Below are 22702 nucleotides of genomic sequence, written 5' to 3'. Positions count from 1 at the left end.
AGATTTTATTTATTTACTTGAGAGTGAGAGAGAGAGAGCATGAGAAGGGGGAGGGTCAGAGGGAGAAGTCGACTCCCCATTAAGCGGGGAGCCCAGTGCAGGACTCGATCCTGGGACTCTAGGATCATGACCTGAGCCAAAGGCAGACACTCAATGGCTGAGCCACCCAGGTTCTCCTATATCACATCTTCTTTATCCATTCATCTGATGCCCAGTGATGTTGAGCATTTTTTCATGCATCTGTTGTCCATTTGTATGTCTTCTTTGGAGAAATGTCTGTTCATGTCTTCTGCTCATTTCTTGACTGGATTTTTTGTTTTTTGGATGTTGAGTGTGATAACTTCTTTATAGATTTTGGATTCCAGCCCTTTATCTGATAAGACATTTGCAAATATCTTCTCCCCATTCTGTAGGTTGCCTTTTAGTTTTGTCGACTGTTTCCTTTGCTGTGCAAAAGCTTTTTATCTTGATGAAGTCCCAATAGTTCATTTTTACTCTTGTTTCTCTTGCCTTTGGAGACATGTCTGGTAAGAAATTGCTGTGGCTGAGGTCAAAGAGGTTGCTGCCTGTGTTCTCTTCTAGGATTTTGATGGATTCCTGTCTCACAAAAGAAATTGCTGTGGCTGAGGTCAAAGAGGTTGCTGTCTGTGTTCTCTTCTAGGATTTTGTTGGATTCCTGTCTCACATTTAGGTCTTTCATCCATTTTGAGTCTATTTTTGTGCATGGTGTAAGAAAGTGGTCCAATTTCATTCTTCTGCAAGTGGCTGTCCAATTTTACCAACACCATTTGTTGAAGAGACTATCTTTTTTCCATTGGATATTCTTTACTGCTTTGTTGAAGATGAGTTGACCGTAGAGTTGAGGGTTCATTTCTGGGTTGTCTATTCTGTTCCATTGATCTATGTGTCTGTTTTTGTGCCAGTACCATACTGTCTTGATGATTACCACTTTGCAAAACATCTTGAAATCTGGACTTGTGATGGCACCAGCTTTGGTTTTCTTTTTCAACATTCCTCTGGCTATTTGGGTCTTTTATGGTTCCATACAAATTTTAGGATTGTTTGTTCCAGCTCTGTGAAAAACACTGATGGTATTTTGATAGGGATTGTATTGGATGTGTAGGTTGCTTTGGGCAGCATAGACATTTTAACAATATTTTTTTCTTCTAATCCATGAGCATGGACTATTTTTCCATCTCTTTGTGTCTTCCTCAATTTCTTTCATAAGTGCTCTATCATTCTCAGAGTACAGATTCTTTACCTCTTTGGTTAGGTTTATTCGTGGGTATCTTATGGTTTTTGGTGTAATTGTAAATGGCATCAATTCCTTGATTTCTCTTTCTTCTGCCTCACTGTTAGTGTATAGAAATGCAACTGACTTCTGTGCATTCATTTTATATCCTGCCACTTTGCTAAATTCCTGTAATAGTTCTAGCAATTTTTTGGTGGACACTTTTGGGTTTTCTACATAGAGTATCATGTCATCTGTGAAGAGTGAAAGTTTGACTCCTTCTTTGCCAATTAAATTTTTCCTTTTATTTTTATTTTTTTTTAAAGATTTTATTCATTTGTCAGAGAGAGAGAGTGAGAGAGTGAGAGCATGAACAAGTAGGCAGAGCAGCAGGCATAGGGAGAAGCAGACTTCCCACTGAGCAAGGAGCCTGACATGGGACTCAATCCCAGGACCCTGGGATCATGATCCAAGCCGAAGGTAGACATTTAACTGACTGAGCCACCCAGGCATCCCAAATTTTTTCCCTTTAAACACCAAATTCTACACTGGCTTTTGAGATAAGGACAGGATTCATAGACCTGCAGAGCAGGAAAATAGCTGCTGAGTCTTTGGGGGCTTCTCTTAATCTCCTACTTTCCTGTCCCAAATATCCAGAATGTCTTCCTTGTATTAAGTTTTTCTGGCCCAATATCCATTGATATTCACCTATGCCCAACCCCTAAGAAGCTGACATCTAATAGAAAATGGTAGGATTTTCAGGGGAAAAACAGTCTCCCTATCTCTAATGTGAGAGAGCAGTTACCTACTTATTTGCTTTAGTATGAATTTTTTTAAAGTTTTTATTTCAGTTAGTTAACATACAATGTAATATTAGTTTCAGCTGTACAATATAATGATTCAACACTTCCATACCACACCTGGTGCTCATCACAAGTACATTCCTTAATCCCCATCACCTAGTTAACCCATCCCCCCAACTCTGGTAACTATCATTTTGTTCACTATAGTTAAGAGTCTGTTTCTTGCTTTTCCTCTCTCTTTTTTTCCCCTTTGTTCATATGTTTTGTTTCTTAAATTGCACATGAGTGAAATCATATGGTATTTGTCTTTCTCTGACTTATTTCACTTAGCATAATACTCTCTAGCTCCATCCATGTTGTTACAAGTGGCAAGATTTCATTCTTTTTTATGGCTGAGTAATATTCCATTGTATACATATACCACATCTTCTTTATTCATTCATCATCAATAGACACTGGGCTGTTTCCATAATTTAGTTATTGTAGACAAAGCAGGAAAGAATATCCAAAGGGAAAAAGGCAGTCTCTTCAACAAATGGTTTTGGTGAAACTGGACAGCAACATGTTAAAGGAATGAAACTGGACCACTTTCTTACACCATACACAAAAATAAATTAAAAATGGGTGAAAGACCTAAATGTGAGACATGAAACCACAAAAATCCTAGAAGAGAACACAGGCAGTAACTTCTTTGACATTGGTCATAGCAACATTTTTCTAGATATGTCTCCTAAGGCAAGGGAAACAAAAGCAAAAAGAAACTATTGGGAGTACCTCAAAATAAAAAGCCTCTGCACAGCAAAGGAAACAATCAACAAAACTAAAAGGCAACCTACAGAATGGGAGAAGATAATTTGCAAATGACATATCTGATAAAGGGTTAGTATCCAAAATCTATAAAGAACTTATCAAACTCAACACCCAAAAATAATCCAATTAAAAATGGGCAGACATGAATAAACATTTTTCCAAAGAAGTCATATAGATGGCCAATAGACACATGAAAAGATGCTCAACATTACTCATCATCAGGGAAGTCAAAATCAAATCAAAACCACAGTGAGATATCACCTCACACCTGTCAGAATGGCTAAAATTAACAACACAGGAAACAACAGGTTTAGGCAAGGATGTGGAGAAAGGGGAACCCTCTTACACTGTTGGTTGGAATGCAAACTGGTATAGCCACTCTGGAAAACAGTATGGGGTTTCCTCAAAAAGTTAAAAATAGAACTACCCTATGATCCAGGAATTGCACTACTAGGTATTTACCCAAAGAATACAAAAATACTAATTCAAAAGGATACATGCATCTCAATGTTTAGAGCAGCATTTTCTATAATTGCATTAGTATCAAATTTTGAAAGTACAAGTGATTACTAGGACCAGAGGGAGGGAGGCCAGAGAATGCTCAATGGTTTACTGGTGACATAGTGCTGTGTCCATAAATGACTGAAAACTCCAAAGGCTACACCAGCTAATGCTGTCTCTGAGGCCAAAAGGATTTTCAGAGTATATTATGCTTAGGTCTTGCTTAGCTCTTGTTTGTGTACTTGGCTAAAAGACAACATGATAATTCTAGTTGCCTAGGAGTGATATGGTTTATAACCAATGATAAAAGTTAAAATTCTGTACACCTTATGCTAAGGTTTACAAGGTTATGTTTCAGATTTCTGTCTCCAGAGATTCTCTCTTGGACATTTCCTGCAGGCCAAGGATCCCAGAAGCACCACTGGGAGCTCTTGTAGAGATCATTTAGATAGAAACTCCTCTATCCCTACACTAAAAACCAAGTTCTGGAGACCCAGAGTGGGAAGCCAAGCCTTGAAAGTATGGTAGATGGTAAGTAGACTCCTCAAAGGTGTGATAAAAGCCCTGGACCTGGAGTCAGGAGATCTGAGTGCAAATCTGCCTTTCATTATGACTGTGAGATCCAGGTTAATTCATTTAACTGTTCTGAACTTCAGTTTCTCTTTCTGTAAAACAGAAAGTTGTAATTAATGAAATAACACATGCATTAAAGATCCAGTGTAGACTCAGTGTGTGCAACTTGTATCTGAATGTGTTCCTTATAACTACTTCCCAACTCTTCCTATGTATCCCATGGTAGGAAGGACATTGTTCCTCAGGTCCTGCTTTAAGGAATCTTTCAAGGTGCCTTCAATCCATCCTTACAATGTTCAGGGCAATATTTGAAAAATTCTGAACTGATCCTGGAATGGCATATCTTCTTTTCTCCACCTACAAAAATCCTACTCATAACCTAATTCAAATCATTCTCATTGCAAATCTTCTTTAAATGCTCTCTAGATCTAATCCTGGGACTCAGGGAAGGCTTCCTCAAGGAAGTGATGTTTGTGCTGAGATATGAAGGTTGAGTGGGAGTACCCCAGGGAATGAGAGGGGAGAAAGCATTCTGAGCAAAGGAGACAGTATATGTAAAGGCCCTGAGGCAAAGATAGTGTGGTTTGTTGGAAAAACTGAAAGATAACCAGAAAGTCAGTGTGGCGAAAGCACAGAGAAGGCCAAAATACTTACAAATAGGGCAGTCTCAAATAGCTGTGCAGTTACTGTACTACACGAAGTGCCTTCTCAAGGGAGCTGAAATCCAGCCCAGGCTCTGCTTGCTAAACCATAGAGCTGTGTCCACCCAGAAACAGTATCTTTTTCTGATTTGTGCATTCTTGTTTTAAATGTCATTAAAGTGCAGTAAAGCTAGCAGCTGTCCTTACAAGGCCATGAATGTTCTGGCTCCTACCTAATATACCATCCTTACCTGGGATTCTTTCCCTCATTCTCTCTCTGTGTTCTGGCTAAACAGGTCTTCTGCACCCTCAGGACCTTTGCACATGTTTTCCTTGTTATACTGGGTTCCACTATCATAAACTCAAAACAATGCTTGGCACGCTGTTGAGGTTTGATGAGTTTGTTTTAGTGCAGGGTCCATGATCCAAGGCTGATTTGGCTACATTTGAGTTTGGGTATGAATGAATTACAACTGAGTTAGAACTTTCCTGGTCTTCAGGCTAGGGAGGGTGGTGCAATTCCCATTTGCAAGTGGTGTGAGAAGTGACTCTTGGTACCCATGCATGGGAAAGCAGGTCCTTTCTTTTCCTGGGGCTTCTGGCATCTTTAGGGATGGAGAGAGTCACAAGGACTTCTTAACACAGGTAATAATGATATTTTTTTTTCAAAAAGAGTTGAAAACACAGGGGAAAGTTGTTTCAGACTTTGTTCTACCTCAAAATTCAGGATAGCCTTCTCTGAGGACACATTACAACACCCAGCCAGAGTCTGCCCATCAGCCTAGATTTCTGCAAGAACAATAGGCTCCTATTAGAACCATTTGTTCTACAAATATTGATTGAGCACCTATAATAATGAATAAGAAAGGCATGATCCTTGACTTCACAGAGCTTATATTTTGTCATCATGTTCAGGAATATCTGTAGGATTACCTTGTAGGGTAACTAGGTCTTCTTAAGGGGCTAAATACTCATTGGCAGCTTAAAGAGCAAACTTACAAGATACAGAGAGGGGCTCTGAGGTCAGCCTGACTTGGGTCCAAGTCATAGTAGATTTCACTATCTGAAAGCTGTTTAACCATAGGCAAGTTTCCTTTTCTGATCTTTAATTTCTTTCCCCACAAATTGGAATGATAATACTTAACTCATAGAGCTAATACAAAGATAAAATAAGACATAATATGTAAAATGTTATAGTCTAGTGCCAAATTAATAAATATTTGTATAAAATACATCATATTCCCTGTTTCATGGAAAATGATTTTTTTAAACAAAACATATCTAGAAAAAAGGTCCCATTTTCAAGGACTCACAATAGTAATCAGAGGAAATGTCATGGTTATAGGAAATGTTTCCTATCTTTTATGTCCCTATCAAGGTTGTTATCTTCTTGAGATAGAAACTATCTGTTTTATCTTGGTATCCCCCAACCAATCTCAGTGCCTAGCATAGTGCCTAGGACTGTTAAGAATATAGGATTTGTTTTATTCATTTCTGTACCCTCTGGGTCTCATATACTGTCTAGAACATAGTATGCTTATCACATGCATTAAGTCCCTTAATCCTCACAACAGTTCTCTAAAGTAGTGCTATTATTATCCTTATTATTAAATGAGGAAACTGAGGCACAGGGAGATTAAGCCAATTGTCCAAAATGAGCAAGCTAATTAAGTGTTAGAGCTAGAATTTGAACCCAGACAGTCTGGCTGTAGGCCTGCACTCTTAACACCTAACACAACCACATAGAAGGTGCCTATTAGAAATATTTGTTGAATAAATACAATTGCAAGAAAATGTGAATTATAATCATGTAAAAGAAGGAGTCCATCATACATGTGTACCTTATACAAAAGACATGCTCCCCAAAATTGGATAAAAATTGATTCTTTTTTAAATTTCATGCATTTTAACAGTATGCCAACACATTACTGTTTTAAAAGTTAACCCTCACTATGCATTAGGGGTTCCTGCTACGCAAAGCAACTTGTGGTGACCCATTTTGTTATGTCAAGAACCTCTTTTGTCATGTCAACAATCACTTCCTAAACTGTCCGATTTATAAAAAGTAGTGTTTTCACACACTGGCCTCCCGCTAAAGCAGGAAGGGCTGGTAAATATCCTTTAGAAGATCCTATTCCAATCACCTATAACCCGCCCTTTCACCCCACCCCACCCCCAACCAGAAGGCTAGAAAGACAGTTGGTGCCCTCTTCTGGAGGTTTGGGGCAGTAGCATACATTGGGCCCACCAGGGGGGTATTTCCAAGAAATAATCATGTCAGTTCTTTAAATTCTGGTGATAAGAATAGAGTTGATTCTTGGATCTTTTTATGAAATAAGAAATTGAATCTTTTCCTGAAAATAGGAAAGCTGACCTATTCAATCAGGTGAGACTCCTGAAGCTCTGGTGGATAGAGAAACGGAATAAAAATTCAGCTGAACTTTAGAAGGATGCTGAGCAGACATTTCCTTTGTTCAGATACACTTTACATATACTTCAAAATCATAGGCTATTATTTTTTTAAAGATTTTATTTATTTATTCATGAGAGAGAGAGAGAGAGAGAGAAGCAGAGGGAGAAGCAGGCTCCGGGCTGAGCAGGGAGCTGGATGCGGGACTTGATCCCAGGACTCTGGGATCATGACCTGAGCTGAAGGCAGACGCTTAACGACTGAGCCACCCAGGCGCCCAATCATAGGCTATTATGATAAAATTTACCATTTATTTGGGATTATCTATGTGCTAGATACTTTCTATATATTGTCTCATTTAAATCTCACTACAGTCCTAGAAGGTAAAGAATATCTCCAATTTATGGTTAAGAAAGCTGAGATTAGAGAGGTTAAGAAGCGGAAAAAAATTGTAGAACCAGAAATTCAAACCCAAATCATGTTCTTTTCAGTGTAATATGTTGTCTGTTTTTTTTTTCTTTTGGCCCTGTATCAATATTTCACTACTAAGAGATGTTAGAAAAAGATGTTGACAGATGTAGTCCCAATGCAATACCACTGAAACATCAAAGAAAACTGTGCCCAAAACCCTTATATGGACCCTTTGCTAGTTGTCCTGACAACTTGTTTTATTTAGTTATGTTGGATAGAAAGATAGGAAGTTTAAAGTGGTAACAGACAGAGGTCAAGGGCCAAAGAGAATGTTGGGGAGGCAGAGAAGGGGGTAAGAGAGAAAGGAGTAGTAGTGTGGACATGGAGGACAGAGAGGCTTTTTGACTACCTCTCCATTGCTCACAAAGCCAAAACTAGCCCATCAGGGTGAACCCAGGTTTCTGGAGAGCACAACTTGCATCAAATGTAACAATAATTAACTTCTGTCTAATACTTCGTGTCAGGCACTGTTCTAAGTGCCTTACATGTATTAACTCATTTAATCCTCAAAAAAATCTTATGATGCAAGTCTTTTGATTAATCTCATTTTACATATTAGAAAATTGAAGCAAAGAAGGGGCTATGGTTTCCATTTTACACACAAGGAAACTGAGACACAGAGTTGAGTAACTTGCCCAAGGTCAAGCTAATAAGTGGTGGAATTTAAACTTAGGATACTGGCTCCAGAGCCATGTTCTTACCCATCATGATATATTGCCCCTCCCAATTCATTGTAAGGATAAGAATTTTTTCAGGGAATGTTTACTTTGGGTATATATGAGTGTGTGAGTGTGTGCGCTAATATTTGTATTGGGTTGCAATATAAAATGTATTCCTGTGAGTCACAGACAAAAATGTCTAAAACCTACTGCTCTAGCAATAGTATTGCTGAATTATACATCTTCATCTTCACTAGAGATAATGCTAAATTATTCTCTAAAACAATTTTACCAAATCACATTCCCACCAGCAGTGTAAGAGAGCTACCTGTGTTCTATATCCTCACCTGAACTTAATATTGTGTCAGGCTTTTAATATGCTGCCAATCCAAAGGGTATGAAATCATATCTCATGTGGTTTTAAATAGGATTTTTCTGATTTCTATTACATATTTTCATATATTTTAGTTGTTCAGATTTTGCCTACTATGAATCATCTGTTTATATCTTTTACTTGTATATTATCGCATACAATACAAATGTATACAACATACAACAACAGCAACTCTTTGAAGGAGCCAGCAGTACAGATGAAGAAACTCAGGCTGGCAGAAACCTTGCTTAAGTCACTCAGCTAATGGGTTGTTGAGTTGGGATTTGAGTCCAGACCCAGAGGTCCCTGGCATGTATTATGTTTTATAATACATGCCAGGGACCAAGGCCATGTTAGTAAAAACGGAAGAAGGGAATAAATAATGTCAAGCATGTAACAATATGTCATGTGTCTAATTAGGTTTTGTGTAATTAACATAGCTTATTTCCTTGTATCCTCACAACTTGTGAGATAAAACATGTTATCTTCATTTTACTTCAGGAAAATGAAAGATTTGTGTTGGAGGTGTTAAATTATAGCTAAGAGGCAAAATCACAATTCAGACACAGGTCTGTGTGATTACAAAGTCCATGCTGGTTATACAATAGGGGTGCCTGTCCATAGATATTCTTGGTATGAGGTAAAGGCCTCCTACAAATGTTTGCCTCATCATCTCCTAGAGCTACGTTTTGACCTCCTGCCTCACCTTCTCCTTAGAGCCCCAACGAACTACTTCTACTTGGAGATTGCCAGGACTACACCTACCAGTTTTTTTTTGTAGAATCCTGGTCTGGGGCAGCCTTAACTAACTGGTCCAGCCCACTGCCTTCCATTAACCAGTCAAGTGAGATGAGCTCCCAGCCAACTTCTACAGATTCATCTTCCACTGTCTCCAGACTTCTCTGATGAAGCCCACTCAGGATCTTAACATCTTCCACGGTAAACCAGAAATTCTGAGTCAGAGCTGTCAAACTTGACTGCACATTAAAATCACCTGCAGAAGTTAAAAAAATCCTAATGCCCTAATAACAGCCCAGATCCACTACATCAGAATCTCTGAGGATGGTTCCCAGGCATCCGTAATAGTTAAGGCTCCCCAGATGATTCCAATGTATAGCCAAGATTGGGAACCACTGTTAAGGCATCTTCTTCAAGTTCCAATAGCCACACTCACAGTGGTTTCCTCAATTTAGTGTTCATGGAAACTTCTTGGAGCATTTATTAAGATTCAGATTTCTGGACCTCACCTCTAGAGATTCCATGCTTTGGTTTGGACCCAGGAGTCTGCATTTTTAACAATCACCCAAGATAGTTTCACTGCAAGTCAATAGCAGATCACATTTTGGGAAATGCTGCTTTAGAGGAAAGGTTACATGGAAGTGGGATGGAAGCAAGAAGTCTCTGGCCCTTTAATGACTAATTAAGAAACTACCTTTAAAGCTGTGGAGCACAGCAAGCAAGGGCTGCTTTTTTTCATCCTAGTGGATAAGGTAAGGGAGCAGGTCCTGGAATGGACCTCTCCTTTAAGGTTACCTCAGTATCCGAGTAAGTGTTATCTTATCCCTAGCCCTGAAGAGCAGGAAGGATATGCCGTGTTGTCCTACCTGTTGTTTCTGTTTGTTTTGATGTGAAGAGGCCAAGTTAGAAGACCTCCTTTTGTCCAGAAGATTCTCCTAGAGGAATTGACATAGGACTTGCCTGCTTGCCTCTCATTTCTTCTTGCCCCATATTTTGTGGTTGTGGAGCAAGATGCAGTTACCTATGTGAGAGGAAAGGCTCAGGGTGACATCCTTTGAGCTTGGGCTGGAACGTGTTGCTGAACACCACATCTTTCAAGATGGTCCTCCTCAGCATCCTTAGAATTCTTCTTTGGGGACTGTTGCTTTTTATGGAACACAGGGTCCAAATGACAGAGGTAGGGCAGCCCTCTATTGCCCTCATGGCTGACGCCCCTTCCTTGCCCCTGATTCGGGAGCTGCTAGAAGAAGCTCCTGGCAAGCAGCAGAGGAAGCCCCAGGTCCTAGGGCATCCTTTGCAGTACATGCTGGAGTTGTACCAGCGTTCAGCTGATGCACGTGGGCACCCGAGGGAGAACCGCACCATTGGGGCCACCATGGTGAGGCTGGTGAGACCCTTGTCAACCGTAGCAAGGCCTCTCAGAGGTGAGTTATCATACTATACTGTCCTGTAGGGAAGAGAAATGGGGAAAAAGTGTAGAGAAAGGGGATCTGTGAGTTCATTGTCAGGCTTCATTGCCTAGTGTGTGAGTTGTTTTCTCAGGCTTGGATTTCAAAGGATGGAAAAGTTGGAAGAAGTTGGCTTCAAGCCTGCTTCCCTCTAGGGTCCCAATTTAAGAACAGATTTCCTTGGGGCCTACCTGAGGAATCTCTCCTAGACCTCAGGAAAATTGAATGACATGTCAGCTCCTATCTTTCAAAGAAAGTCTTATTGCTTGTTATGTCACTGAAAACTATAATTGAGAAATATTTCTATGCCTTCTTGGGGGGGGGCTCTTTATATGTGGTTGTATTCTTACAAGGCAAAGAGCATAGGATATTGAGTTGGGGAAATCTACAAGAATGGACAGAAACAAATATCAGAAGATCTGTATACCTGGTTAGGTGAACATATAATCCTTAAGGACGACTACTACCATTAGCTGTCATGGAGCAATTAGCCTAATTTTTAAAGATAAGAAAACTAAAACACAGAAGTCAAATAACTTGCAAAGTTAACATAGACAGTGGGTAGCAGAGATAGGATTTGATGTTGACTGCCTGATTCTGAAGTCCCCATAACCTCTCAAGTGTTTAGATATAGTACGTTGATATCCTTGTATACCAAGCAGTTTTTCTATTAAGTCTATGTTGTTAGTTTGGGTTTTTGGTACTAAAGGTATTTTGGAATTTTCTTTGTTCCCATGATGCTTGATTTTAAAAATATCTTCATTAGATACTGATCCAGGAAACCAGTGGGCTTCTGAAGTGCAGGGATTTCTAGGGAATGCAGAAAGTCATCAACTTCTAGGAAATCTTGGGAACCTGGTGAGATTAATTTTGGGCCTTTCCTAGTTTACATTCCCTCCTTTAAATGAAACAACCAATGTTCTCCTAGCTAACCTTTATTGTGAGTTTACCATGTGCCAGGCATTGGGCAAAACACAAACATTATCTTCCTTAATCCTCACCACTAGCATATGAGGTAGGTACTATTAACATAATCATTTTATAGGTGAAGAAACTGAGGCTCAGGAACTTACTCAATGTAACACAGCTAGTAATTGGTAGAGCTGGGTGTCAAACCCAGGTTTTTGGGCTCCAGAGCTTGTGCTCTTAATCATTCTGCTGTGCTGACTCAACAGATTTTAATTGCGCACCAGGCATAGTGTTTGGGTTGGGTCTGAAGGGCAAATAACTGTTTCCCTATCCTCTAGGAGCTCCCATTAAGGTAGAATGGACAGATAAGTAATCACAAAATGGTGTTAGAGCATGACCAATGCTTTGACAAGGATAAGCAGTAGGGCTCCCTGGACATGAAAGAAGAAATAAGTCACTGCTTAAAGCCAGCTAAAGGGAAGCAGGGAGACCATGAAAGACTTCACTGAAGAGCTACTATTTGAGCTGGACCCTGAGGAAGGAGTAAGGAGACTATGCACAGTGGCAGAGACATGCATTCTGACTGAGGAAAGGGAAAATAGCTTGGGGTGGGTGGAGATTCACTCAATAAATATTTAACACCTACTGAAGGCTAGGCACTGTTTTAGGTGCTGGCATACAGATATGATCAAGACAGGCATGGTTTTCATGGGTGAGACAGATAAGTAAACACAGATAACTGCAAGTTGTAAGTGCTATCAAAGAATGAAATAGGTTTTGATAGAGAATAACAAATCCTCCCTTTATATGGGATTGTCAGGGAATGCATCTTCGAAGAGGTGACATTTGAGCTGAGACCTGTAAGATAAGAAGCTAAGCATGAGAAGAGTAGAGAGAAGCCTGATTTAGGCAGAGGGAACAATGTGTACAAAGGCCTGGAGGGTGGAAACAAGCTTGTCTGACTTAGAGATTAGAAGGAAGATCAGTGTGGCTGGACCGTATTGAGCATTGTGGAGAGTGGCAGGGAATGAGGCTGATGAGAGGCAGGAACTTATAGGCCATTGTAAGGAATCTGGATTTCATTCTGAGTGCAGCAGAAAGCTGTGCAAATAAAGTTTGTACAGATGATATGGAGCTAGAAAGGAGGGCACTATCTTGGTCTGACTGTGGGACATACTGGCATCTAGGGACTCTGGAAAGAATCCAGAAATGGATGACAAGAGCACAGGGACAGATATCTCCATTAGGAGATGACCCAGCTGAATTGAACTTGCCTGGAGAGCTATGCCAGGTTCAATCACACAGGATGTGTGAGTCAGCCATTTCCCTGAAAAATTCTGAGCAGACCCTTCCTGGCTCTGATCCTTAGCCACTCCACCCTGCTTCAGGAAATATGTGATGTCAAGGTCTGAAAGGAAAGGGCAGTTCCTCACCAGACAGCCTGCTAGAGATTGGGTTGGGCTCCTTCTCAGGCAGGGTGGGGCAGGTGTATGGGTGGGCCTCTTGAAAAGATGGTTATAAGATGGCAATGTAGAATAACTTGAGAAAGCAAATACAAGTCTGGCTTGGGCTTTGTGTGAATGATGTCCAGTGCCCCAAACCTGAGGGTGTATTGAGCATAAGTTGAATCTGAACTATGAAAAAATATCCTGATGCTTCAAGACATGAAAGCCCTTCTACATTGGCCCAGTCCAGGCCTACTGAAAAATCCAAACCTGTGGATTCAGTGAAGGAGGAAGTTTAGGTAAATGACATGTAAATTAACATGCAAATGTTTAGCGATAAGATGTTTGAAGATAAAAGGCATTTTCCTGCAATGCCTGGTTTTTGTAATCTTTGCTCTTGACCTTTTTTCCAGGAGGGGGTGCAGAAATTTAGAGCACTGCAGGCCCAGCCTTCCCAACCCTTTGGCCACTGGGTGTCAGCATTTCAGTCTGGATTAAAACGCTTTATGGCCAAGAGGTTTTCAGCTTCTAGTAGAATTCTTAGCAAACAAAATATTTATCTGACCAAGGCCTTGTTGAAAATGGTATTTAGGGGAATGGTGGTACAATTAATGCAATATATGAAGAATCATTTCCAGTAAAGAATGAACAAAGAGAGACTGAGGGTTAAGGGGGAAAAGTTTTAAGAAGGAACAGCTGCTCAAGAAGCAATTCTTAATGTAGAAGGTAGAAATGGCAAAACAGCTGCCCCCACTAGGGTAAATAGAATTATTTTGTAGCATCTTGGCCCTAGATCTGAAGTGATGGCAGGCCATAGATAATCCCCAATATCGGACTGTTACCTCAAAGTTGCATCTGTATAATGATATGACAGGAGGACTCATTCTTAATTCATGCATGTCTCAATTCTCTTAATCATTCTTAATAGTCAAATAATAAAGACTATCCTCTTCCATACACACAAAAGAATTCCATATTTGATGTGTTTTTTTTTTTCCCATCTAGTGCTGAGTGATCTAAAAATGGAACACAATTTCTTTTTAAAAGAAACCTACTTGGGCTCAAATCTTGATTCTACCATGTGCTGGCTATATGTCCTCTGGCATAACTTCCCTGAGCCTCAATTTCCTTGTCTGCAAAATGGTGATAATTACTATCTCATAAGGCTATTGCAGATTAAAGAGCGAATGCTTTAAAACATCTAATAGTAAATGCTCAACAGATGATAGTGATTATCATGATCTTTATTTTTAGGACTGCTTACAGCTGTTAGTTTTTTATTGAGCAGATTTGTGAGGGAAATCCAGGCTAGCAGGTAAGAAGCTAATCCTCTGCTCTTGTCCCCTCTAATGCAGGCCCCTGGCGTATAAAGACCCTGGATTTTCCTCTGAGACCAAACCAAGTAGCATACCAACTAGTCAGAGCCATTGTGGTTTACCGCCATCAACTCCACCTAGCTCATTTCCATCTCTCCTGCCATGTGGAACCCTGGATCCAGAAAAGCCAAACCAACCACTTTCCTTCAGGAAGAGGTTCCTTGAAGCCTTCCTTGCTGTCCAAAGCTTGGACAGAGATGGATATCACACAACATGTTCGGCAAAGGCTCTGGAATCCCAAAGGACGCAGGGTTCTACGACTCCGCTTCATGTGCCAGCAGCAAAATGGTAGTGAGGTTCTTGAATTTCAGTGGCATGGTACTTCATCCTTGGACACCGCCTTTTTGTTACTCTATGTCAATGACACTCATAAAAGTGTTCAGAAGGCCAAACTTCACCCCGGAGCCCTGGAGGAGTTCATGGAAAGGGACTCTTCTCTTCTCTTGCGGAGGACCCGGCAAGCAGGCCGTATCACATCTTGGGTCCCTGGCCTCTCCAAGGAACATGATGGGCCTAAAAGTAACCAGTGTTCCCTCCACCCTTTCCAGGTCAGCTTCCACCAGCTGGGCTGGGATCACTGGATTATTGCTCCCCACGTATATACCCCAAACTACTGTAAAGGAGCCTGCCCTCGGGTACTACACTATGGTCTCAATTCCCCCAATCACGCCATCATTCAGAACCTTGTCAATGAGCTGGTGGACCAGAGTGTCCCTCAGCCCTCCTGTGTTCCTTATAAGTATGTTCCCATTAGCATCCTTTTGGTTGAGGCAAATGGGAGTATCTTGTACAAGGAGTATGAGGATATGATTGCCCAGTCCTGCACATGCCGGTGATAGCAAAGGTAAAGCTAGCTCAGGTGTTCCGAGAAATTGGAAAAGAGTTTAACATAACATATCAATGTTTAAAGCAGCAAGTGTTCTACCTGTGATATTCTACCCATTCTGTGGGTTCCATTCTTTGCCGTGTTACTTAAGTCTCTTCTCCCCATGTATGAGGTTCTCACTTTATACAAACAGTTCTGATACCAAACAGTACATCTTGACCACTTGTCAGAGCCCTTAAAGATGTTCTTTTGGAAATGCCCAGCTTTCTTGTCTTTTTTTTTTTTTTTTTTTATAGTGACCTTGTCAAAAGTCACCAGTCCATGATGGTAGAACTTTCACAATTGTCCTACCAAGGCCTGCAAAGGTGAAATCTTCCTAGTATCCATCATTTGAGGCTTTCTAGAAGACCTTGGGTTAAGAAAGCCACTTGAGATTTTGCTCCTATGTTGCCTCCTATAGCCTCAAAACTAGTACCTAATCAGAAAGACTGGCTCTTCTTTGCTTGCATTGCCCTCTGAATCTAAAACTGACTTTTCTCAGATGGATTAAAAATGTTTAGGTAATAAACTCCATTAAAATCTTTGGAGGGAAACAGGAGTCTTTCTAAGATATCAGGGATTTTTCTCTCAGCCTCTGAATCTGGGGAAAGTATCTGGGATCCCTTCTCCGGGGTAAGGAGAACAGCCTTTAATGAGACTAATAAGAAAACTTGAATGTGGAGCTGAGAGGATAATCATTTCAAAACCACCTGCATCTATGGTGTAGAGAGGGATTGCTGTCATTGCTGATTAGGATTATGTGTGGGGGAGTCATTTTAAGCTTTCTGGGGAACAATGGATTTCACAGGGCATTGTTTTATATAACACTTAAATCCTTGTTGATTATCACAAAGAAAGCTCCCTGGTCACTCAGAGGCTAGGAGTTGGCCTGGTTGGGGGTGGAGGAGTAGAAGACTGCAGCCAGGAAGCTTGAAGAGCTGTGGGGGAAGGGTGAGATGTTCTGAGGCCTGTGGCCAACTTCTTTCTGGGCTTGCCTGTTTGTGAGTTCAATCTGGCTCTGGGCTGGATCTCTGGGGGGAGATGGGCTTGCTGTTTGGGGAGTAATGAAGTACCGCTTAGACTGAATGATGTTTGCACTGTGACTCTTTTCTATTCCTATACTGTGCTGAAGCGATGGAGACTGGGCTGTGTTACAAATAAATCATTTTTTGTTGTTGTTAAAGAGAATTTTGAATGTTTGGGGGATTGGGAGGGAGTGGGTGGAAGGAATTTATTTCCTTTGTTCCCTTTAACTGTGGTGGGGAGCTCAACCCTAATCTCCAAGGGTGGGGCTGCAGACTCCTACAAGGTTCTCTCCTAAGGCAGTACTGCTAGTGATCAGCCCTCCCCAAGGGGCCCCTTTGAGGAAGCCCAGTAAGTCATTTCTCCTGCCCAACTTTTCCTTGACTAGTCTTATGGCCATTCACAGTGGGACGGGACCGATTTAGGGTAGGTGTATGTATATGCCAATTGTAAACCCCTTCCCCACCACCACCATTTTTCTTACCTATCCATCAAATTCACTCACCTTACCGTTTCCCTTCTCAATAACTGGTTCCAGCTAGACAAAACATCTTACACATCTATAAATATACAAATTTTATTCTTCCAGAGGAGCTGTGTTTTTAATATCCTTTCATCCATCTACTATCTTTAGGAGTCAGCTCAGACATTTATTTCCTCAATGTCCCCATGACACCCCAGACTTGGGTAGATGCCCTACCTCTGTGCTCACATAGCACTATTTGCTTTCCTTTAACACATTCTAGTGTAACTCTGTTGCCAAAAGTTGAGATCCTTTGGGGATTTTCAACTGTTTTACCCATCCCCATATAACTGGAGCCTGGCACATAGCAGGTCCTCGATGAATACAAACATAAGACAGTGATACTTTGTGTGATGCATTCTTCCTAACATGAAACATTTTAGTATTCCCATTTCATTTATTTTCTATTGGAATAAATGTAATATAAGATATCTGTTGTATATAGATTATTTTTGTACTCCATTATTTCAAAACCATGATTCAAGTTGCGGTAGAATGTGACAGCTATGCTCTTGAATGAGGCAGTTTCAGAATCATTGTAATATGTGGCAAGTTGACATGGAAAAAATGTGGGCTTCCAGTCTAGATATTTCCCTAGCCTGCTTGAGGTAGACACAAATACTTGACAGGCATGAAGACAGACCTTTTTCACAGGACCAGATTCTGAATTGAGCATTTCAGTGTTCAGAATTTTCAGAAAATCATGGTCTCCTAGCTTTGAGTCCTGAATACATCTGAAACTTAATCTTTTTATGAAAGGCTCAGGGTTAATTGGCCACATTATCCATTAAGCCTTGAGTTGTCAGAATACCTAAGGAAAATACTGGCAGGATGGAGTCATTTGTGGCTGATGTCATGGATTCGCTTTTCCTTTGAAAAACTGCTTTTAACTCAGCATTCTTCCCTCAAATCTGAAGTAAGATATATATACCTCAAACATTCTTTTGGAAGGAAGGAAATAACTTGCTAGTGGAGGAGGGTATGTGGGAGTCTGCCCAGGTGGGTAGGGAGAAATTGTTACTTGGTGCAGAAAGGGAAAGCAGAGAGCAAAGTCCACCTTGTCCCGGCTTTCCCTGTGAATAGACCAGAACTTCATTCAATGTATAGTTGCAAAACGAGCAGGCATTTAAGCTTGATTCTGATCCTGGAGGTCTGTTGCATTTACCTTGGTAGTATAGTATATCCATTCTGGACCAAGCTGGAAAGCACGTGAAATTTATCTTCAGTTCTACCAAATATTTGGGTACATTTCGTAAAAGGTTTTATATCTTCAGTTCTCCCAACAGCACTATAAAACAGGAAATATTTGTTCCATTTTTTAAAATAAAATAACTGTTTTGAGATATAATTTGCATACCATAAAAGCCACCATTTTAGTTGTTTAATTCAGTGGGTTTTAGTATATTCAAAGTTGTGCAAAATTCACTACAATCATTTTTACCACAAAAAAAGCCCTTGCCCTGTGGCCATTAAGCTCCATCCCTCTATGCCAACCCTAGGCCCTGGTAAGCACTGATCCACTTTATTTTCTATAGATTTTAGATATTTATATAAGTCAAATCATATAATATTTGGCTTTTTGTGACTGCTTCAATTTAGCATAATGCTTTCAAGATTCATCTGTGTTGTTCATTCCTTTTTATTGCTGAATAAAATTCTATTGTAGAATATACCACATTTTCTTTATCCATTCATCAGTTGATAGGCACTTGAATTGTTTCTACTTTTTGGCTGTTATGAATAATGACGCTATCTTGTTGTGATGAGCACCAGGTGTTGTATGTAAGTGTTGAATCACTAAATTCTACACCTGAAACTAATATTATACTGTATGTTAACTGGAATTAAAAACTTGGAAGAAAAACAGAAAAAGGAATAATGCTGTCATGAATGTTCCTGTGCAAGTTTTTGTGTGGACCTATATTTTCAATCCTCTTATGTATGTAGCTAGGAGTAGTAATGCTGAATCCTATCGTAACTCTGTTTAAGATTTTGAGTAACTGCTGAACTATTTTCCAAATTGGCTGTATCATCTTACAATCCAGCAATGTATGCAGGTCTGAATTTCTCTACATCTTCACCAATACTTTTTATTGTCTTTTTTATTTTAGCCATGCTAGTGGAGGTGAAATGGTATTTCATTGTGGTTTTGGTTACATTGATGAATAATGTTGAGAATCTTTTCATGTGCTTATTTGCAACTTGCATATCTTCTTTCAATAAATGTCCATTCAAGTCATTTGCTCAGTTTTTAATTGAGTTGTCTTATTGAGTTGTAAAAGGTTTTTAATATTCTAGATGTTAGTCCCTTATCAGATGTATGATTTACAAATATTTTCTCTAATTCTGTGGGTTTTCTTTTAACTTTCTTGATGGTGTCCTTTGAAACACAAAAGTTTTTAATTTGGAAAATGAATCAACTATTTTCATCTTTTGTTGCTTGTGCTTTTGTTGTCATCTAAAAATATTGAATAATCAAGGTCATAAAGACACAGTGATGTCTTTTTCTATGTGTGTGATAATTTTAGCTGTAACATTTAATCCATTTTAGTTAATTATGGATATGATGTGAGGTAAGAGTCTAAATTCATTCATTTGCTCGTGGATATCCAGTTGCTGCAGCATCATTTGTTGAAAAGACTAATCTTTCCCCCATTGAATTGTCTTGGGACTCTGGTTGAAAATGGACCATAAATATAAGGGTTTATTTCTAGACTCTCAATTTTGTTTCATTGATCCATGTCTATTCTTACAACAGGATGTAACACTGTCTTGATAACTGTAGCTTTGTGTAAGTTTTGAAATTGGGCAATGTAAATCCTCCAAATGTTTTCTTCTTCACCAAGATTGTTTAGGCTATTCTGGGTCACTTGTATTTCCACGTGAATTTTAGGATCAGCTTTTCAATTTCTGAAAAAAATACCAGCTTTTTTTTTTTTTTGATTAGGGACTGCATTGAATCTGTAGATAAGTTTGGGTATTTCTATCTTAACATTATTACGTCTTCTGATCCATAAACATGGGGTGTCTTTCCATTTATTTAGGCCTTCTTTAATTTTTTCGATAATGTTTTGTCATTTTTCAGTATATGCTTACACTTTAAGTTTATTCCTAGGTTTTTAATTCTTTTTGATGCTATTATAAAAGGAATTTTTCTAAATTTCATTATCAGACCATTAATTGTTAGTATTCAGAATTATAATAGTTTTTGTACATTCAACTTGTACCCTGCAACCTTGCAGAACTCCTTTATTAGCTTCAATGGTGGCTTTCTTAGGATTTTCTATATACAAGTTTATGTCATCTGTTGAATAGAGATGGTTTTATTTTCTTTCAATCTGGACGCCTTCTTTTTTTTTTTCTTGCCTTTACTTTGGCCAGAACCTCCAATTCAATGTTAATAAAAGTAGTGAGAGCAGACATTCTTGTTCCCAATCTTAGGAGGAAAGTATTCAGTCTTTTAGCAGTAAGTTTGATGGTAGCTGTGATTTTTTCATAGATGCCCAACTTCAATACTTACTTTAAAGCTACAATAATCAACACAGTATGGTATTGGTAAAAGAATGAACAGATCAAAGGAATAGAATAGCCCCCAAATAGACCCACACAAATATAGTCAACTGATCTTTGACCAAGATACAAAGACAATTCAATTGATAAAGGATAATTTCAACAAATTATGCTGGAATAACTGGACAACCACATGCAAAGAAATCTAGACAAAGACCTTATACTTATCACAAAAATTAACTGAAAATGAATCAGACAAATATCAAACTATAAAATTGGGAGAAGATAATATAGCAAATCTAGGTAACCTTTGGTTTGGTGATGATTCCCCCCCGCATATATCTTGTTTTATATTTTAGGGATTTTCTTTTTTTTTTTTAATTTTAGGGATTTTCATACATGATTTCATCTTGGCTTGAACAAGTATCTCATTTTACATTTGTGGAAACAAAGGTTTCTGGACTTACCTGGGGTCACAAAGCATAGCAAATGAGTGGATATTCAGATCCTAACCCAAATCTGTCTGATGCCCTGGTGATGACTTCTTAGATATAACACCAAAAGCATGGTCTAAGAAAGAAAAAATTGCTAAGTTGGACTTCATTAAAATTAAAAACTTCTGTTCCGCAAAAGACACCGTTAAGAGAATGTAAAGACAAGCCACAGACTAGAAGGAAATATTTGCCAAATACATATTAAAGGACTTGTATCCAAAGCATACAAAGAACTATTAAGATTCAACAATAAGAAAACAACCCAATTAAAAAATATATATGAACAGAGGTACACATGAGTGCATCTGAGCTGGTCCCCATAGTCACATGACCCCTGATTCTGAATTTTCTCTACTACAGCCTTCCTCTTCCTAGTTCATACTGCTAGAATCCTCCCTTATGGTGGCAGGCATCCAGGCATCATATCCACCCCCACGCCCCCCACCCATCTGCCAATTAAGCCTTGAGTTGTCAGAATACCCAAGGAAAACACTGGCAGGATGGAATGTTTGTGGCTGATGTTATGTTATGGATTCTCTTTTCTTTTGAAATACAGCTTTCAGCTCAGCACTTTTTCTCAAGTCTGAAGTAAGAGAGATCTACATACCTCAAACATTCTTCTGGAAGGAAGGAGATAACTTGCTAGTGGAGGAAGGTATGTGGGAGTCTGTCCGCCTAGGTGGGTCTGAGGAGAAATGGTTACTTGGTTCAAAGGGAATGAAAAACAGTACAGCCACTTTGGAAAACCATCTAACAGTTTCTTACAAAGCTAAATATAGTCTCACCATATAATCCAGCAATCACACTCCTTGTTATTTATTTAAATGAGTTGGAAAGTTACATCTGCACAAAACCCTGCATATTAATGTTTATAGCAGATTTATTCATAATTGCCCAAACTTGAAAACAACCAAGATGTCCTTGAATAGATAAATGGATAAACTCTGCTACATGTATACAATGGAATATTATTCATCAATAAAAAGAAAGGAGCTATCAAGTCATGAAAAGACATGGAGGAAACTTAAATGCTAAGTGGAAGAAGCTGATCTAAAAAGGCTACATACTGTAGGATTCCATTCATATGACATTCAGGAAAAGGCAAAACTACACAGACAGTAAAAAGAGCAGTGATTGCCATCAGTTCAGAAGGGAAGAGGGGATGAATACATGGAGCACAAGGGATTTTTAGAACAGTGAAATTCTTCTGTATGATACTGTGGGGGTAGATACATGGCATTATGTATGTTTCAAAACCCATAGAATGTTCAATTGAAAGAGGAAACCCTTATGTAAACTATGGATTTTAATAATAACATAACAATATTGTTTCTCGATTGTAAAAAAATTGCACCACACTAATGCACGATGTTAATAATTGGGGAAAACTGTGGAGTGGGGAGAGGAAAGACTGGCAGTATATGGGAACTCTCTGTACTTAACTCTTCAGTATTTCTCTAAACCCAAAACTGCTCTAAAAAGTAAGGTCTGTCAAAACAAAAAGGGCTTTTTGCATGGGGTGAGCTTTGACGCAGGTCAAATAAAGATGAGTCATGTGAGTGGGTGTTTCCAAGAACTGCCAGACAAGTCAAATTGTGACAGTTCTTTAGGAATGGAACTTTTGGGGACCCTCAAACCCTGTCTGTCCCCTCCAAGGGCTGCTAGACTATTGATTTTCACAACTATCAGAGTTGTCAGGCTGTTATTTTTCAAGGCTAGTGTGGATCTGAGAGGGGGATTAGAATAGGACAAGTTAAAATATTCCAAAACTCACTCTTTTCATAGATGATCAGCCATTTTTTCTTGAATAAATCCTCCTTGAATTGGTGCAAGCGTTTGGTTAATTCCAGAGTTCTGAAAAAGTTGATTTTTTTTTTTTGCCACTGTCCTCACTGATTT

The 22702-nt window shown here is 39.3% G+C and overlaps 1 protein-coding gene and 1 long non-coding RNA gene across 2 annotated transcripts in view; one reads left to right on the top strand and one right to left on the bottom strand.

The window, feature by feature from the left end:
* Window positions 1-21544, bottom strand: part of LOC141374303 (uncharacterized) — a 42547-nt gene extending 21003 nt beyond the window's left edge. Inside the window, exons 1-3 of the long non-coding RNA XR_012381083.1 lie at window positions 21411-21544; window positions 20777-20879; window positions 17965-18087 (exon numbers count right to left, since the gene is read on the bottom strand). This is a non-coding gene — a long non-coding RNA (uncharacterized lncRNA). The remainder of the gene's footprint in view (window positions 1-17964; window positions 18088-20776; window positions 20880-21410) is intronic.
* BMP15 (bone morphogenetic protein 15) lies at window positions 10289-15224 on the top strand. The gene is made up of 2 exons (XM_025857848.2): window positions 10289-10634; window positions 14368-15224. Exons 1-2 carry the CDS (start codon window positions 10310-10312, stop codon window positions 15222-15224), a joined length of 1182 nt encoding a protein of 393 aa, XP_025713633.2. The 5' UTR covers window positions 10289-10309.
* Window positions 21545-22702: the final 1158 nt, after the last annotated feature.

The sequence above is a fragment of the Callorhinus ursinus genome, unplaced genomic scaffold (genome assembly GCF_003265705.2).
Source record: "Callorhinus ursinus isolate GAN/ISIS: 27379988/994484 unplaced genomic scaffold, GSC_fseal_2.0 scaffold16, whole genome shotgun sequence".
Lineage (NCBI taxonomy): Eukaryota > Metazoa > Chordata > Mammalia > Carnivora > Otariidae > Callorhinus > Callorhinus ursinus.
The sequence above is the reverse complement of the archived record's forward strand: the minus strand, read 5'-3'. Positions and strand labels throughout refer to the sequence as shown.

What these genes read in the sequence shown, in the direction of transcription:
- BMP15 (XM_025857848.2), top strand. Translation starts at nt 10,310, where the DNA reads ATGGTCCTCCTCAGCATCCTTAGAATTCTTCTTTGGGGACTGTTGCTT. An exon ending in CGTAGCAAGGCCTCTCAGAG is followed by an intron (nt 10,635 to 14,367) that starts GTGAGTTATCAT and finishes CCTCTAATGCAG; the next exon opens with GCCCCTGGCGTATAAAGACC.